Source organism: Aptenodytes patagonicus, chromosome 2 (assembly GCF_965638725.1).
Source record: "Aptenodytes patagonicus chromosome 2, bAptPat1.pri.cur, whole genome shotgun sequence".
Taxonomy (NCBI): Eukaryota; Metazoa; Chordata; class Aves; order Sphenisciformes; family Spheniscidae; genus Aptenodytes; species Aptenodytes patagonicus.
The window spans coordinates 168,601,652-168,620,641 of NC_134950.1; the positions used below are offsets into that span (position 1 = coordinate 168,601,652).

Genomic DNA, 18,990 nt, shown 5'->3' on the forward strand with positions numbered 1-18,990 from the left:
TATGTCCTGGGACACCAGGAATGGCATTAAATGACTACTGCTGGTCCGCTAAATCAAGCCCTGAGGATCTAGTCAAGATATTCAATGAAGCCTGGAGAACAATTTAGTTCAGTCTAAACTAGATCCCTACATTTGATCTTAATGATCTCTTTAAAGGCAAAGGGACCTGCAGGACTTCTTTCCATGTTGTCTTTCCTTAGTTTTTCATTTACTGCACCTTATTACTCTGGTCTAGGTGATACAAAGGGCCTCTTGGTTTCAGTCTTGCTCTGACCAGCAACATCGGGCAACTTCCAGATATGACATCTCTATTCCTGGACAATGTGGCCTCTCCTATAACAGCAGAAAATTCAGCCATGTGACATCAAGACCTTAAACCCCAGACTCTCATTTATCTTCTTTAGAGGATCAGTACCAGAGTCAAGGTGCCTTTTATTTAACAGAATTTTTTCTTCCAGTTATTGGACAGTGGCCATGATACTCAGTTGGGACAGGCCACTGCATGGTACCTCCAAATGGTCTTCCTTCATTAATGCTTTCCTCATCTGCTCTGGGACTCTTCCCAGCCACCAACGCTTCATGCTGCAGCTCTTACAGAGGTGGAGCCTGCACTCTGGAAATTCAAAAGAAAGAAATCTGCCCTGTATTTTTCAGAGGATAACCTTCCCTTGACCACGCTAGGAAAGATGGCATCTGAAACATGAGAAGGAAGCACATGTTGCCATGGTGGTAAACCCAGCTTCAACCCTTAGATGTAAGCAGCCCCCCGACTTTTGTATTGGCTGCTTTGATCCAGTCTGAAGCTGATGGCCATTCTTCCAGGCCATGAGTCTTTTTCTGAGGAAATACTACCCAAAGGTGTTTTCCCTACAAAGCTGTTATTTGGCTGTCCATCCTTGCTTGGTAACCCACTGCTCAAGGAGGGTGCACCTCTCCACTGAGGACTGCTAATTCCCAGTTGAATAGTAGCACCTCCTCAGTTGCTTGTCGCTGTCTGAGCCTACCCTATCATCTGAAGTCCAGACACCTACCAGCGACAGGATGAAATTCAAACACAGATCTACACAGCACTTCATCATTCTTCCCTGTAGAGCTAAGAGTTGATTTTTGCCTTGACCTCACTTTTCTACAGACACAATCACAAGATAGGACGTTACAACATCTGTTTTCTGCCTTAATATGCTACGGGGGTGGAGGCTTTGCTTTTGTTTTGCCTGTTGCTGACATGTCCTGGCTGCAAGGTTTCTAACGAACAGCAGTGTTTATTTGACTTGGGTACAGCTGTCTTGTGGCTTGTGGGGATTAACAGCTACTTAGTGGACGTAAGTCTTGTACTGAAAAAAAGGCATTTTAGTTTGGAGAATGTGTAACCTTTTTACATGCCATCAGACTTTTTGGTTACCCTTTTTTTTTTTAGCAAGGGGTAATATATAGATGCACGCAGCCTTAGCTATGCAAACGTTATAGAAATAAGGAGAAAATGCCATTGCTACAGAGCAATGGAAAGCAAATGTAAAGCATTTTCAAAGCTCTGGATAATTGCTCAGATGAAATCCATCTATGCAGAGCTTTTGTTTCTGACAACGGCTTGTATTTGTCCCCCTCACACCCCATCAGATTTCTAGTTAAGAAATCTCCCCTTCCTGATCTTCTTTATTTTTCTTTTCTGGCTGACTGTATCAGGGCACTTTCATGATGGTATCTACCCTTTTTACATAGGAAAGTACTTTGGAAAACATTGCATATGCCATAAGTGATGTCAAACTCCTGTTACAATATATGGCTGAGGTCCGAAACCTGCTGCAGCTGGTGGAGATTTTTCCACTGGTTTTACTATGCACTGGACTTTCTGTAATCTAGGTGCCTTTATTTCTTGATATCCAGGCCTTTTAACATAGGAAAGTGAAACTGTGGAGGACATGAGGAGCTGAGGTCAGACGTACCACGGTTTACACCCACCAGGCCTAAGTAGGGTTTCTATTATGGAAAGCTTTTAAATGATCGGTGTCTCACAAATTTAACTTTTCTTTTTTCTTGCCTTCTAACCATTAAATATGCCTCCATGTGAAACCAAAGCTTTCTAGTCCTTCTTGTCCCTTCCTACAGAGCTAAGGTACAGGGCTCCCACACAACCTTTCCTGCTTCTGCAGATGCCCCTCAATATTTATGAGCGAGAAGCACATTTCCAGTACAAACTCCAGCACATTTAACAATCAAGAGCTAGATCATGAAGATTTTACGTGATGAAGCTCTCTCCAGCTTTGCGTAGAGCCAGCAGTATCTTTCTAGTAGCAGGACAGGCAGTCTTTTTTTTAGTGGAGTAGTGGAGTGTCATATCTTAGCCCAATATTTACCATGAAGGAGAGCATTGGCTGAAAATCTCCATTGCAAAGCATATCATTTGGTCTTGAAGGTACAGGGTGATACTTTAAAGTAGCAACAGGGTAAGATTCCTCTTAATCATGCCATAATTGCTATAGGACCTCTCCACAGCTTATTCCAGACTGGTGAGCCGTGAGCACATTGCCAAGGGGGGCTGTCACTTGCCTGATGGCCTTCAAAGAGCAAGTCAAGCTGAGTGTGTGCACTTCATTAGAGTGCCATACTTACCTGGCAGGGGAGACACCATGATCAGGCAGGTGGTTTTCTCAGGGCGAGGCTCATCCCCTGCACTCCGGGTGTGCTGACCCCTGCGATTTCCCCAAATGCGGGAAACTCAACTGCATAATTTGTGGCAGTTGGGAACTGCATTCGCGCTCTCCCCTGTTTAATATTGTCCTGGTTTCGGCAGGGATAGAGTTAATTTCCTTCCTAGTAGCTGGTACAGAGCTGTGTTTTGGATTTAGGATGAGAACAAAGTTGATAACGCACCCATGTTTTAGTTGTTGCTAGGTAATGCTTACACTAGCCAAGGACTTTTCAGCTTCCCATGCTCTACCGACTGAGCAGGCTGGAGGTGCACAAGAAGCTGGGAGGGGGCACAGCCAGGACAGCTGACCCCAACTGGCCACAGGGACATTCCATACCATGGGACGTCATGCTCAGTACAGAAACTGGGGAAAGCTGGCCGGGGGGGCCGCTGCTCGGGGACTGGCTGGGCATCGGTCGGCGGGTGGTGAGCAATTGCACTGTGCATCACTTGCTTTGTGTATTATATTATTATTATTATTATTATTATTATTATTATTATTATTATTATTATTATTATTTTATTTCAAGTATTAAACTGTTTTTATCTCAACCCACGAGTTTTTCTCACTTGTGCTCTTCCAATTCTCTCCCCCATCCCACCAGGTGGGGGGGAGTGAGCGAGCGGCTGCGTGGTGCTCAGTTGCCGACTGAGGTTAAACCATGACAAGTGGCCTGGTCTCCTGAGCTCTCATCTTGATGAGAGCTGCCATATACATTGAAGCAAGTCAAGGAGTTCATGTAGATTGGGCTAAATGTTGGAAAGTTGAGGAAGTCTCCTGACTCTCACAGCACTTGAACCATCAGTGAGAGCTGCTGCACTCATGTCCTGTCCTTGCTTGGCTGGTTTTATTAGGAAGCCCCACAAAATCTCTAATGCTTTCCTCCTTACAACATCCCTGTGTCTTTCTGGTAGGCAAGACAGTGAGGTACAGAGGAGCTACAGCCTGGGTGAGTCCCATTTTTGATCTTACATTATGAGGGTAGTCACTCTTGCCTCCCTAACAGTCAAAAAATAATTGCTAGAGGTTAAGCCTAGTCATCTTCACTATGAATTGCGGTCTGGAGGTGCCAACATGAGAAAAGCCATATAGGAAGGGTAGGTACCTAAATTCAATGCCTGGTTCTCTATAAATCCAGTTCTCTACAACTTCTGGAAAGGGAATTTGAGAGGGCAATGAGGAAGCCCTGGAATAATCCTTTAAGCATGCTCTGTGTCAGAGAACTAGAGAACTGTCTCTTGTTTAGATGCTGGTGAGGAGATAAGTTATGTTTTTGGCAACCCACTTTATAAATCTTGGCATCTTTTATTTCAGTTTACATGTTCTGGAATTAGGCAGAAGGGCTTAGCTCACAAATTTGATTTATAAAAAGAGTGATCTGGAGGGATGAAAAAAAGTCAAGTGTTTATTTAGTTTGTTGTTTAAAGAAAGGCTGAAAGATTAGAAACATTTTTTTTTTAACTTGTTTCCTAGTTGATGTTGATTAAAAAACTCACAGGATTTTCATGCTTAAAAGTAATCCTCCAGAAATAGTCTCTGGTGATTTCTTTCACGCTGTTTAGAATGACTCGGTCTGGGGGCTTAAGGTGAGGCTTCCTTCATATTTCTTTGAGTCAAATTTCTGCAAACATTTAGGAAGAAAGATAGCTTTTAACATTTCCTGTTGAGTGCTTGGACAGCTTCTGCTGGAAGCCACTGCGGAAGTGCAAACCAGTTTTTATAGCAAGTAACGGTGTTCTTGTTACGCTCCAGCTTGTACACAGAGTGGGAAAAATGAAATCAGTATCTCTGTCTTGCCACAGATATCGAGGCAAAGTCCAAGGTAAACTCTTCTCACTTTCCCTCAATCCGGGGATCCTTTTTGCTTTCTGTGATTGCCCAAGTCCATTTTCTGCTGAATTTGGCCTGCAAATCCCTGACTGAGGGATGAATGAAGGAGCATCGGTGCGCCACAAAGAGCACGTCGGTGGCGGGAAGGAAATGCTACAGTGTCAGGGTTTTGCATGCCCTGGCAGGATTGTGGTTTTCCTTCAGCTAAGTGGTTTCTCTGTCACATCCTGCCTACAGTGCTGGCGTGATAGCAGGCAGCGCGACAGGCAAAAAATATCCAAATTAAATGCAAAGCCAAGGAAAAGTTGAAAGGGGAGCTCTGAGGGGACGGGTTTGCTTCAGAGCAGACTGTCAGTGTTGATAAAAATAAAAAGGTGATGAGATGGAGCTGGGGGAGGAGAGATGCCCGCAGGATGCTTGAGTGTATGAGCGGGGCTGGGGAGGAGGAGGGCACGGCAGTGAATACGGGAGGGAAGGGGTTGAATATTGCAGGGAAGGGTGGGAGGATCCATTTAGTGAAACCTTGGATCCAAGCTAGCCCCGGTCAAACCCATTCTGTCACTGAAAAATAAAGTAAAACCTCATTCTGCAAGTCCAGGGCAGGGCAGGATGGGGTAGAATTAAAACCACAAAAGATAGAAGGGAGAAATGATAGGGAACCGCTTCCATGCTAGAAGCAACTAAATAGACCAGGACACTTCAGCTTGGAAAAGAGATGCCTGAGGAGGGATATGAAAGAGGATTTTATGTTTTTTCTCCCCAGGGAAAGGGATATTGTGGTTAGGTTATGAATATTTCTGTCTTTGTAAAAGAACTAGGCAATTCCTAATGAAACCAGCAATGAGCAGGTTCAAAGTGAATTCAGAAAAGGATGTATTTTTTTCTTTCAGTGGACGCTTAAACTGTGCAACTCCTTGGCCCAGGAGGTTGTGAATTTAAAAAATTTCCTTGGGTTCAGAAGCAAAATCAAACTGCATTTAATTTAAAAGACTTATGGAAGAAAAAGAATCTAAGGTTATTTGTTATTATTACATACAACTTTGAAGATTTAAGTAGAAGATTATCCCTGATTCAGGAAGTGTCTGCTCATTGGGGTCTGGGGCAGTAGTAGTAACCCAAGGCTCATGATGGGTTTTCCTAGCCGCTACTGGGACTGAATTCAGGCTGCCTGTCTGGAACCGAGTTAGTAGATTGTTGCAGGGACCATCTTTGGGGGTCTGTTTTCTTCAGTCAGGCAAAAGCTTAGTGCTCAACTGGGACCAGAAGGTTGGTGCAATGATAATTGGTTGTAATGAGACCAGAGTGGGCAAACCAGGGGTGAGCACCTAGGCTGCACTTCTGCATGAGCTTGTCTGTGGGAGAATAAATGTCACCCAATAGCTATTTACAGTCCTAATTCCAGAGAGGTTGGAAACTGCCTGTTGATATCAAATTGGAGTGAAAATGAGTTTCCATTGCAAGCACACCAGCCTGTGATGGTACCCAGTGATATCTGATATCTTGGCTTACTCAAGCTGCACCTTTGCCTTGCTGTTATCTAACGGTGGGTAATGAGAGGGATGCAGAGATCCCGAGATACCCCAGGCATCAAATGGTTACCTTTGCATCTGAACATGGATTCAAAGAGCAAAAGTCTTGTGTGTGAATGTCTGTCAGAAGAGACCAGGGGTGACCCCATTCATTAGGGAGAATTTGGTGCGGATGAAAGATGTGCTGAAAGGGGTTTTTTTCTGAATTGGGAATTCACCTGGGTTAAGTGAGTGCGTGGCACCAGCCTACTGCCATTCATTTCTTTCCTGATCCAAACCTAGTCACATCTGAGAGCCGTGCCAGAGCTCTGCAAGTCATGTTTATTCATGAAGGAAAGTTATTCTCTGCTGCTTCCTAGATAAGCTTTGACCGTATATGACTCAAATAAATCATAGAATCATAGAATCATAGAATCATTGAGGTTGGAAAAGACCTCTAAGATCATCGAGTCCAACCATCAACCCAACACCACCATGCCCACTAAACCATGTCCCTAAGTGCCTCATCTACTCGTCTTTTAAATACCTCCAGGGATGGGGACTCCACCACTTCCCTGGGCAGCCTCTTCCAATGTTTAACCACTCTTTCAGTAAAGACATTTTTCCTTACATCCAATCTAAACCTAAAAGTTTTTTGCGCTCTAGTATGCCAGTTCTGCAAACCACTGTATGCCTGTGCCTGTGCCACTGTGCCTGTGCCTCATGATGATTGACCTGTTTTCTGTTTATTAACCTTTTAAAGGGAGAGGAAATGAGGGCCTGAGCTTTGATTCACATTTAACTGAGGCAGCGGAAAAGGTTTCCACCTTCTGCAGCTGTGGTGGGGTTTCCTAACCCACTGCAGCCAGGACTGTGTCCGTGGTCTTCAGCCACTTCTGAGTCAGAACCTCTTAGAGGAGGGCTCTCCAAAGCTCAGCTGAGGCTGATGCAGCCCTTGGCTTGCACTTGGGGCATGTGGCTTGCAAAGAGGGAGGCTCAGCTGCTGGATCTGAGCGTGTAGCTGTGTGGCCGACAGCCTCCAGCCCATTCCTTGAGCAAGACTTCAGGAGCCCGCTTCAAGAGGGTGGGAGGTGGCTGCTAATAATTATCCTAATTGCATGGCTTACAGTGCAACGATGAGCAGTTTGATCTGCTTATCTGAATGAAGGTTAAAAGGCAACTTCATTAGAGTTGTGAAGGATTTCTCCCTGCAGCCCTCCAGAAGAAGATATTTGGCTCCAGAGAGCACTTCATGATCTACCAGGCAACAGCAGGACAAAGCTGAGTGTCTGGAAGTCACAGTTGAAATAACTGAAAAGGAAAAGACTCTCTTTTTTATTTTTATATATATATTTATAATGACAAGAGTTTAAAGAGTGTGCCTGATTACCCAGGGATGTGGTAAATGCTTGAAAGTCTTGAAAAAGTCACACGCTTATTTTTACACTGCTTCTCCAGCCTCACTTGTGATCCTTTCCAAAGCAAAGCACAGCCCTTGGCAGTGTGTATTCCTTGGTTTTCGGTAACAAGCAAATGAGCAGAGCAGTTCTTTTGATTGAAATGGAATTGAAGGGTAGGTGTATTCATGGCTCATTTGCACCTGCTGCCTTGGGTAAGGATTGATAAATACCTTTGCATCCTTCCTGCAGATACTGAGTGCAAGGGAGAAGACAACATTTATAATTAATTAATGGAGAAGCACTTAGCAATCACCAAACATGATTTGATAAGGCAAAACAAATTGTCATATTTATTATATCCATGAAGGCCAAGTGATGCCACAGGGAAGAGACGGATTTCATTTTTCCGAGGCACATTGCAGCTGTTTTTGCCCTCACATAGTTTTCTTAGGTATTGATCTGTCACGCTGACATGACTGAATATTGCCTGCCAACCCCCTGATCCCAGCAATTTCCCAGGGTAAGGTCTATCAGTTTTGGAGAAAGAAAACCATTTTTCTGGAAGGCTATTTGATAAAGGTTGTCTGTGTCCTGGTTTGGATGGACAGGCACAAACTTTTGCCTGATGCTGTAATGGGATGACTACAGGGCGAGCGGCAAGCGTTGGACTGCAAATGCAAAGCATCTTGCAGGTATCAATCTTTGTATTGTTCCAATTCATTAAACTCGAGTTACTCATGCAGGCCCTCTTCTAGTCGTTGGAAAGAATAGGACACCTCCAAAGAATGACTCATTTTCTGAACTTTAGATAACCATCCTACGGTGACGTTAACTGCCAGCCAGAGCTCTGGTTTCCATCGGCTTCTTTAGGTTTACACGTCTGACATGCATAAATTCAGGGATGTGAATCCCACCTTTAAAACCTGGACCCTTCCAGGCAGCTGCACAAATATTGTCAGCACGTCTGGGGAGGGCAATAAAGAAGAATGGTTTTGGAAGAGCTAATAGGCAGATATGAGAGGTCTTTACAGAGGCAATAATTTTTAAAGATCCACTTTGTGTGTCTTGCAAGGACGGTCTTGTGTGTCTCCACTTTATTTTAATCAGAGTGCTTTTGTTACAAAAGTGAACACCTAAAAGCTTTTTTCATGCATCGCAGGTGGTGGTGAAAAATGCTAACACAGGAAAAGATACAGATCACAAAAATTGTCAAAGTGTGTAATTCAGGACATTTAAAAAGCCATCTGATACTCTCACCTTGTATTTTATTTTGCATTATAACCTATCCTGAGGTAATGGGTGCACTATAATTTATTGAGGTTGATGGAGGAAAAGATTGTAGAACATGAAAGATCCTGTCATGAAATCATCTATTTTCCATGGGCAGAATATCTAATATCTTAATACTTTTGGAGCTGCTGGCTGTTTGGTGGCAGATAAGTATGACGCTGTGGAAACCGAGCTTTGCACCTGATATTACAAACCTGAAAACTGAATTTTAATGAACGCTACAGAAGAACATGCACAAAGAAGATACCATCAGTTATTCTGTTTTTCAGGCTCCGATAAACTCACCTCAGGACTTCATTTGAAAAGTTCTGTTTGCTCATGAAAGAAGGAAGGAAAAAACTGTAAAATAACTTTGAAAGAGAGCTGAGGGTACTTTTTCAGCTTCAAAGCATTTTTGTGTGCTCTCCTTATTGATCTGAGACAGCACGCTGCCTCAGTCTGAACAGGCTGATGATGACACCAGCCTTTTTCTTAGCTAAAGTAGCAAAAGATGATTTAAAGGAGGAATTTCAGATCGGGATATAATTACCAAGAAACGCAGCTTGACAGTGGTTTTCATAGTTCCCTTTGCTTGCATGTGAAAAGTATTTTCTCAGTGCTTTCTTCTTCATATTCTAGTTTCTCTTGCTAGGCTGTTGACCTTAACAGCAACGTGTTAGTCGCGTTTGGGGAAGTGTTGCAATCTAATGGGGTATGACAAATAACTGAGAGCAGAGGTGCTATAAAAAAATGAGGTCTGTTGACAACCCGTCTGTCTAACCCAGCCAGCAACTGAAGTGCCTGTCTGTTGGAAATTTAAAGGGGAAAAAAAAAAGTTTTCAAAATCCTAGTAAGAACTCTAAAATATGTAACATGTTGAGGCAAAAACACGTCTGATTTTTTTTTTTTTAATTCAGGTCTGCCAACTCCTTTTGGCTTCAGTGCTAACGTTACATTATTCAACAGTGCAGCATGTACGTGATATCATTAATGTCTTTTTTAGAAAGCAGAAATAAAAGGGCAAAATCAGAACAACATATTATAACTCTGTAGGAAGGACATGCGGTTTTTTTCACCCAGAAAGTTTTTATTCTATCCAGAAAATCTTCAGAAATGCTTAATTTTAACAAAATCCTGTGTTTTCTCCCTGAAGTTAGCTCCATTGGTTATGCCTTCATTCCTAGCTTGGAGAGCTAGGAGTGTACCACCTCGCACCACCCTTCCACAGAGAGCATCTCCTGGCGACAGCACTGTCCCTCATCAGCCTTCTGGAGGGTTTTGTGCCTTCTGCCTTTTTAAGGAGAAAAACTGCTTCTGGAGAAGGGATTTGGCTCCTGATCTCTTGATTGTCATCAGCGTCCCCTTCCTGCTGAGCACATCCCCTGCACAATCATCTCATTTCAAGGGAAAGAAAAAGCTGGTGACAGAAGTTTGGGGGAAGCAGAGAAGGAAGGGGAGCATGTCTCACATGTTCAGACCAGGTGTTTTAATGCAACAGGGAGAGATAAGAGCAAGGAAGAGAGACATTTAATTAGGCATTTCTGCAGTTTTCATCTGAAAAAGGGCACTGTTCTCTGTTAACTCTCATTTGCCTGATTCTTGCACCGATCTGCTGTTCTTTCTGTGCCAATTTCTGGAAAATTACAGACACCACCAGTGCTGAATTTCAGGGACTGGGGTAGCTGAAAGCCACATGTTTAAACAAAATATTTCTGTGCCTTTCCTTCCAAAAGGTGCCTGCACCGGGGTGGTAGGCTCCGCACGCCTTACAGCCGCTCTGCTCTGCCCCTGTTCCTCTGCTCCATCCAGCAGATACCACTTGTGCTTGTTCTACCAGAGAAGGGCAACGAGGCTGGTGAGGGGTCTGGAGAACAAGTCTGATGAGGAGCGGCTGAGGGAACTGGGGTTGTTTAGCCTGGAGAAAAGGAGGCTCAGGGGAGACCTCATCGCTCTCTACAACCACCTGAAAGGAGGTTGTAGCGAGGTGGGGGTCGGTCTCTTCTCCCAAGGAACAAGCGATAGGACGAGAGGAAATGGCCTCAAGTTGCACCAGGGGAGGTTTAGATTGGACGTGAGGAAAAATTTCTTCACTGAAAGAGTGGTTAAACATTGGACCAGGCTGCCCAGGGAAGTGGTGGAGTCCCCATCCCTGGAGGTATTTAAAAGACGAGTAGATGAGGCACTTAGGGACATGGTTTAGTGGGCCTGGTGGTGTTGGGTCGACGGTTGGACTCGATGATCTTAGAGGTCTTTTCCAACCTCAATGATTCTATGATTCTATGATTCTACCATCTGCTTTTCTCTTTTCCCCAGGTTGCAGGAGGCAATGGGACAACATCACGTGCTGGCCTGAAGCGGAGGTGGGAGAAGTTGTGGTACGGCCGTGCCCAAAGTACTTCAGATTCCTCACCACTTTTCTCGGTAAGCAAAACCAGACGGCTCATCTCATTGAAACGGTTTCATGGCTTCACTGCCTGTAGGGTTTCACATCATTTCGCAGGGGAAGCTTCTTGGTATAATCAGGGGGGGAAACAAACTCTTTGCACAAGAGTTTGTGCAAACAGGTTTGCACAAACAAGGAGGTTTCCAAGCCATACATGAATGCCCAAGCCATTAGAGTATCCTCCCTATCCTTCTTGCAGCACCACGTATTACTCTGGATCATGGGGATGCAAAAATGGCTCCCGGTGAAATCCAATAATATGGATGTTGTGCAGTGAAAATTGAATCAACCTTTGTAATAGTATGTTTGTTGTACAAAATGAACAGTTTAGCACTGTAATTAATTAAGTCTCTGACATAAAACAAACAAGCTGAAACTGGGTGTAATAAAGTATTTTTCTGCTGAAATGACAAATTTGGCCACAGGCCAAGAAATTAACCTGACAAATAATGGGCAGGGAAGCTTAATGGAGAAAGTAGCTTAACTCACTGTTCGGGGTGTTCTGGGAAGCGTTACTTTAAAACTCAGGTCTCAAGGGCCGTGCAGCAACAGGATTCTTTCTTCTGGCAGTTTATAGTCATTATTTACTATTTTTATTATAGTAGCCCTGCAGGCCTGCACAGAGAATTAAGCCTTTTTACATTGGAAATTATGCACTGAGCTGATAAGTCTCCACTTTTACAGCCTTGCAGTCCAAACAAACATGATAGATTATGAATGGGAGTAAGGATACAATATCACCCCTGTTTAACAGACCAGGACACTAAACTTATTAACCAGCACACACTGATTACATGACTTGCCCAAGGCCACACCAAAAGTCTTTGCAGACCCAGAAGGGAAATTCAAAATCCCCAGAGTCCTATCCTAGTGCCGTAACCTCCCTGTTTCCAAAACTCCCCAACAGTTCATCGCTGCTGCGTCAACACCCAGGGAAAGCAGGCAGAAGCTGCTGTAATATCACATCTTGCAGGACAAGACCCCTGCGCATTGGGCCAGCCATGTGGAATAGTTGCCTGCTGTTGATGCTTTGTGCCCTCTCCTCTCCTGAGCACAACATGCGCTCACTGGGTTTTAGAGACCCAGCAGAGTTAGTTAAACAGCAAGAAGAAAACTCTCTAAGAAGTTTTTCTAATACTTGATCCCACCAGAGCAGAACAATGAGGAAAGTATAGAATATATATTATATTGTGTGTGTATATATATGATTATCTCTCTCTCTCTCTCTCTCATTGTGACTGTGTTGGACTTAAGCTAATGAAAGTGGGCTGCCTTTAATTGTGCGCTAGGATAGGCTTATGAGACTTAATAAACTTGCCCATTCAGGGGCATCTACTGGTCTCTGGAATGTCCTAGGACATCTCAGCTGGTCTCCAGGTTCCCCTGCAGAAAGGTGCAGTTCTCCCATAGTTCACGTGTCATGGGATGTCTCAGGTACTTAAGGGTATCTCAAAAAACCTATGCTTAGGCAAGTGAATGGTTCCTATTCTGGGAGAAGTCCAGACTTCACCAAGAGCAGTCAGGGCATCACTTGCTCTCTGTGCACTTATCTCAGTGTGCCGGGACAGGAAAGAGCCTCAAACACAAGCCAACCCATGACCCTTCCCTGCATACTCATGTTGTAGCGTGGCTGCTGGCATTTGTGCAGTTCTGTCAGCAGTGAGCTCGGCAAACGTCATCTAGCCTTGCAGCTGGCAATGTCAGCAGACTTCTAGGGGGAGTTCATATTCCTTTGGATGAGTTTCCTCTGGTTAAATGTAGTTTTCTGCATCTGTCATCCAGGGTTTCCAGCCACTGGAGAGCTGGCTGGTTTGGTCAGTGGTGGCTAGGGCATGATTCAGCTCATCACAGATTAGCCACTTAAAGAGATCAGATGAGCAGCACCGTGAAAATACCTATTTCTCCTCATTTAGAATGGTAAAGCACAGAGTGACTTGCTTTGTTGGACAAAGCGGATTTAGCGCTCTTAATTTCTGCTGTTCCTAATGCAGATGCGTCTGTATGAGATAGGTGTCTAGGATCCCATTAACATCAACAGTAATCTAATCAGTGCAGTCAACAGACAACTGTATGTAGGAACCTGAACAGCTCTTTAGATGACATCTGCTGTATTGATAAATTTTCTGTGGTAGTGTCATGTTTTAACCCCAGCTGGCAACTAAGCACCACACAGCCACTGGCTCACGCCCCCCCGGTGGGAAGGGGGAGAGAATTGGAAGAGTAAAAGTGAGAAAACTCGTGGGTTCAGATAAAGACGTTTAATAAGTAAAGCAAAAGCCACGCATGCAAGCAAAGCAAAACAAGGAATTCATTCACTCCTTCCCATGGGCAGGCAGGTGTTCAGCCGTCTCCAGGAAAGCAGGGCTCCATCACGCGTAACGGTGACTTGGGGAAGACAAACGCCATCGCTCCAAACGTCCCCCCCTTCCTTCTCCTTCCCCCAGCTTTATATACTGAGCATGACGTCATATGGTATGGAATATCCCTTGGGTCAGTTGGGGTCAGCTGTCCCAGCTGTGTCCCCTCCCAACTTCTTGTGCCCCCCCAGCCTGCTCGCTGGTGGGGTGGGGTGAGAGGCAGAAAAGGCCTTGACTCTGTGTCAGCACTGCTCAGCAGTAAGGAAAACATCCCTGTGTTATCAACACTGTTTCCAGCACAAATCCAAAACACAGCCCCACACTAGCTACTGGGAAGAAAATTAACTCTACCCCAGCCAAAACCAGCACAAGTGGAAGTGCAGACACTAAGCTCACAGGGAGGCACCTACACTGTAGCCACTGAGGGCTCCATTCAGTTTCCTAAACATAGGCTTCTGGTGCCATTTGAGATACTCTGGGGGTTCTTAAGAAATCCATGAGGATGCCTCAGCTGGCGCTAAGATACCTGTATTTAGGGAACTAATTTCTAACCTGGAATGGCATCCATATCAACTGATTTTAGAGTTTTCCATATGTAAACCTACCTCTGAGCTTGTTTTACAGTGAGTGGTGAGAAACAGGCTCTTTAGGCATGCAGTTCAGCTGACTTTTAGACTTCAAGATGAGTTGAACAACATTGATAAACCACGTATTTCTCTCAATTTACAATTAAATGATTGTAGAGTGGCTCTGGCAGATGTGCATGTCTTACAATACGGGTGAATCCCACCTTTGCAGAGCGTACGTGCTAGCGTCTCCTGTAAACAGAGAAACTAATGCCATTTCCAATGGAAAACCAACAGCTTTGATTTTCTCTGAGCTATGTGCTTTGTACAATCATATACAAATGTGGAAAGCAGATATAGTCTTAAATAAAAGGAGGGTAAGATGGCCTCTTGTTGTATAGGATTTGTTGCAAAATTAATGCCATTAAAGTTTGTGAAGCCATTCTTCCTTTGTAGTTGTGAGTATGATTGAATAGCTTTCAAGGAAATCAATCATCTGGTTAATGTTTATGTCTTACTCTTTGATCCCTTTGCAGGAGCATGAAAGCTTATACCAAAGTTGGTATAAGCAAGAGAAAATCTTTTTTGCATTTATAGCAGGAAAAGGGTGAAATACTGGGAAATAAAGAGTTAATGTGATTTTCCTGCCTAAGAGAGAATATGCTTTTCAAATGACTAATACCCTATCTCATGGTAAATAAAGGATAAAATATCTCGTGGCATTTAGAAACCTTAAAATGCCTAGCATAGTCCTGATGTCATTTGACATTAAATTTTTATGCCATTCACAAATCCAGAAGATTTTCATTATTTCATGACATTCGTCAGTACCATGTGAAGGAGATGGATGAAAATATTTTTGGCACCTTTCATTATTAAAGTGCATTACTTGCTATCCTTTGACCAGAGCATTCCAGCTTTCTTTCAATACATAGAAGATGACATTTGTAATAGGAATTTGTTTCCTGCAGTTTCTCCAAAAGCAAATTGTCCATCATGTACAAGTTAAACAGTAAAAATTAGCACTGACAGTTTTTAAGCTTCAACTATGAGATTAATTGATTTAAGGGGGTGGGGATGGGAATAACCAAGCTCTGGAAACCCACTCAATGAGGGTGAGATCCTTCTGGCTTTCAGGATTGCCAAACTCCTTTTTTTCCTCTGGTGCTCTAAATTCACTTCTGCTCTCCTTTCCCCTCCCTCATGAACGCGTTTTACTTCTCTTTCCGGCTCCACTTCCCTTCCTTGTGCTTCGTGGGCCTACTGACTGCAAGGACTGCAATTCATCATTAATTCTGGTGTATTCCTACTGTCAAGCCATCTAGAACAGAGCTGTCCAGATCCTGCCTCTCTGCAGGCGAGTAGTGCCAGTTCTAGATCACCCAGGCATGGCAGCTTCCCTGTGTGGCGCTAAGCACACCAACATGTGCATGCATTTGCATGGTTCAACTCAAAATCCTTCAATGGATTGAATATAGCACTGTGACACCAGCACTGTTATCAGATATCACTGCAGCTTCAGCCGTATCTTCCCTCCCCTGCTCCACGAGTTCCTGATTCCCCCCCATTCTCCAATACATAATGTCTTCACCCCCTTGCTTGTTTTGTTCATCTTCATCATTTTCACACCAAACACCAACTCTTTCCTGGTGGTAGAAACACACTGCCGAACACTGGGCATGAGTGACACAAGGAAATAGAACTTGTCGGCATTGACGGATCCCGCACCGTGAATTCATGCTTTTGCTGGACTGGTGGAGAGTGCACAACTTCACAGGTGTAGCCAAACTGTGAGAGTGTTGTCTGGAACAGGCGTTGTCATCAGTGCATTTTTATGTGGGTAGGAAGCCGTCAGAGAATTAGCTGGCATTGCCATCCAGTACTGGTTCATGCCCTGCCATCCTCCTATTGCATTTAGACATAACCTGCTCCAACGGATTGAAATTCTAAAACTATATCACAAGAAGACAACAGAAATTCTCAGAGAACTGTTGTGACGTGCATACACAAATAAAGAAAAAGAGAGAAAGCAGGGAAGCAGTCAGGAAACTGGTAATGGAAATTTGCCTGATATACCTGTCCTGGTTTCGGCAGGGATAGAGTTAATTTCCTTTCCAGTAGCTGGTATGGTGTTTTGGATTTAGGATGAGAACAAAGTTGATAACGCACCGATGTTTTAGTTGTTGCTAGGTAATGCTTACACTAGCCAAGGACTTTTCAGCTTCCCATGCTCTACCGACTGAGAAGGCTGGAGGTGCACAAGAAGCTGGGAGGGGGCACAGCCAAACTGGCCAAAGGGACATTCCATACCATGGGACATCCCCAGTACATCAACTGGGGAAAGCTGGCCGGGGGGGCCGCTGCTCGGGGACTGGCTGGGCATCGGTCAGCGGGTGGTGAGCAATTGCATTGTGCATCACCTGCTTTGTGTATTATTATTATTATTATCATCATATTATTATCATTTTATTTCAATTATTAAACTGTTTTTATCTCAACCCACGAGTTTTTCTCACTTGTGCTCTTCCAATTCTCTCCCCCATCCCACCGGGTGGGGGGGAGTGAGCGAACGGCTGCGTGGTGCTTAGTTGCCGACTGAAATTAAACCACGACAATACCATAGATCACAGATTATGAAAATACCACTTTGACTGACCACCCGAAGCATTTATTAAATTTCCACATGTCCTCTTGAACACTGGACATCATCATTCCTCAATCATGCCTTGTACCAGTCGGATCCTTGGACCAGGGTTAGTACTTGGAAGTCTCCTGAGATGAACTGTGAGCCACTGGAGTAGGGTGGATTCTCCAAGGCTACTCTTCTTGTTCCTCCAGAGTACAAGAGGGTAGGAGATGACTTGCCTCATCCTACAGTGGTTTCCAAAAATGTTGCCACTGCTTTTTACTCTCCCCCTGTTGCATGTAAATGACAAAGATAAACTGAAGCTGTGGAAGATAGATATTCTGGTAAATAAAAAGCCCATCATACTAGAAGAGACTGGAAGAGTGTGGCTTAGTGACACTTGCTTAGTTTGGTAAGAGTGAAATCAAGGAAGGGAAAGAGCAGTTTAAGCCAAAATCCAACGAAAGCAGAATATGCAAACTGCCATGAAGAGAATCACAGTAGAAACTGGAGGAAGGTTCCAGTGGGGATTTATGTGGGAAGTAAAGACTAACTTTGGAGATAGCTTTGATGAGCTTTTAAAGTGATCAGATGATGTTAAGGATCCAGACATCTCCAGGGCTGCTTCTGCGTGTTCTTCTGATGGATCCACAGCATTTAATATGCAGCGAGCCAAAGATACAGAGAGGGAAAGAGACCAGACCATGTCGCTCGCTGACTGCCAGGAGGGTGAGGGACTCAGTTCTGCACCTGTTCACTGAATATTCAGATACAATTTGTGCATTAGGACCAAGACTGTAAGTATTGGTCTCAGGTGAATCTTGAGCTGTCTCAGCAAAATTATCTCCCCTCCTTTGAATGTCATTGCTAAGAATGCTGTCCATCTGGCTCAGGACATCTCCCGGCTTCAAGCTGCTGCTCTTTGTCCTGTTTAGCAGTCCCAAATCCTACATGCTGAGAAGCAAATCCTCCAAGTCATATCTGGCTTTAGATCTCCATGGAAGCAATGCTTTTGCTGGCTACCTGCAGTCTTAGAATGAGCATGAAGCTGTCTGTGCTTATTGCTGACAGCTTTTAGATGCACTCACAGTTTGTGAGACTGATTTCCATGGTGCTCATTCAGAAGGTTTCGTGCGGTTCTTCAGGCAAGAACTAGGGTAGGTTGAGAGTCATGTAACCAGACTTCTGTGGCTAACACCAGCTACAAAATTTGGCAGTTGTACTGTGTCACCTCTAAGGTACATATTTGTGCAGAGCAATACTAAGTGTTTAGGTTTGCAATCTTTTCTCTTAAACAGGAATTTTGAAATGACAAGGATATTTATCAGCATTGATTCATGAAAACAGCAAGCTGCTTCCACATGGCAATTGAGATCTAAAAGGTCTAGGCTGCATGAGAAAGATGATTCAATCCCGTCAAGGGATTTATAAACTCCTGAATTTAAACAAGATTGTGGGTTTTCTACCGATTTCAGCCTTGCTCCTGCCTACATGGTGCAGGTAATCAGGGTCAGTATCATCTAATGTTAGCCGTATTAAAGCTCAACATTAAATCTAGCCAGATATATGTGTTTTCTCCTGCAGTGAACAGAGAGGCACATCCCATATGTCCTGGAGGTGTTTCTCTGCAGTTTGAATCAACCTATGATTTCCACACTGTTCATGGAGGGAAGTCTATGGAGTAATTCAGAACAGACACTCAGGTTCTCAGCTATAGGTGGACCAAATCTGCTCATCCACAGGCACATAGATAAAATTTTCCAATGTATCTAAACCACTTGTGTGTTTAATATCATTGCAAGTTGTATACAAATATTATCTTGTATCTAAACAATTTGGAGACAAATTCTTCTTTGGGTTTACAATCTTTTAAACCTGGAGTAACTCAAGTTTATACCAGCATTAGCATTCAGAATCTGACCTAAAGTCATTAAACAAGCCCTTTTGTGCATAAGCAGAGCCCCGAGACTCACCTGAGAGATCATGGATCTTATTATGTTATTGTGGATGTTTTAAATCATCATCCATCATGAAGACTGTCTTTTTTTCTTAATGCCTTCTATCATTTTAAACTTGCACATTCATACTCTTCTGTCAGATAGCTTTTTCATTTGAATTTAAAAGGTATCTTTTTCTCTGCGGTACATTTCAATTCAACAAATATAAATCAAGAGCTTTTTTGTTGTCTTTTGTTATTCTCTTTTTTGATATTGTGCCCAAAGTTATTTTAACTGCCGTTTGATCCTATGTACGTCTCAGCTGTTGTGAGCGCTTACACACAAAACATGGTTCCTATCATTC

The 18,990-nt window shown here is 43.7% G+C and overlaps 1 protein-coding gene and 1 non-coding gene across 2 annotated transcripts in view; both read left to right on the forward strand.

The window, feature by feature from the left end:
- The window catches only part of LOC143157247 (vasoactive intestinal polypeptide receptor), a 122,804-nt gene that overhangs the window by 49,535 nt on the left and 54,279 nt on the right, over positions 1 to 18,990 (forward strand). The window contains exon 3 of the mRNA XM_076332035.1: positions 11,011 to 11,118. Within this exon, the coding sequence (XP_076188150.1) occupies positions 11,011 to 11,118 (108 nt within the window). The remainder of the gene's footprint in view (positions 1 to 11,010; positions 11,119 to 18,990) is intronic.
- On the forward strand, positions 2,603 to 2,766 carry LOC143157567 (U1 spliceosomal RNA). The gene has a single exon (XR_012994832.1). It is a non-coding gene; the product is annotated as a U1 spliceosomal RNA (small nuclear RNA).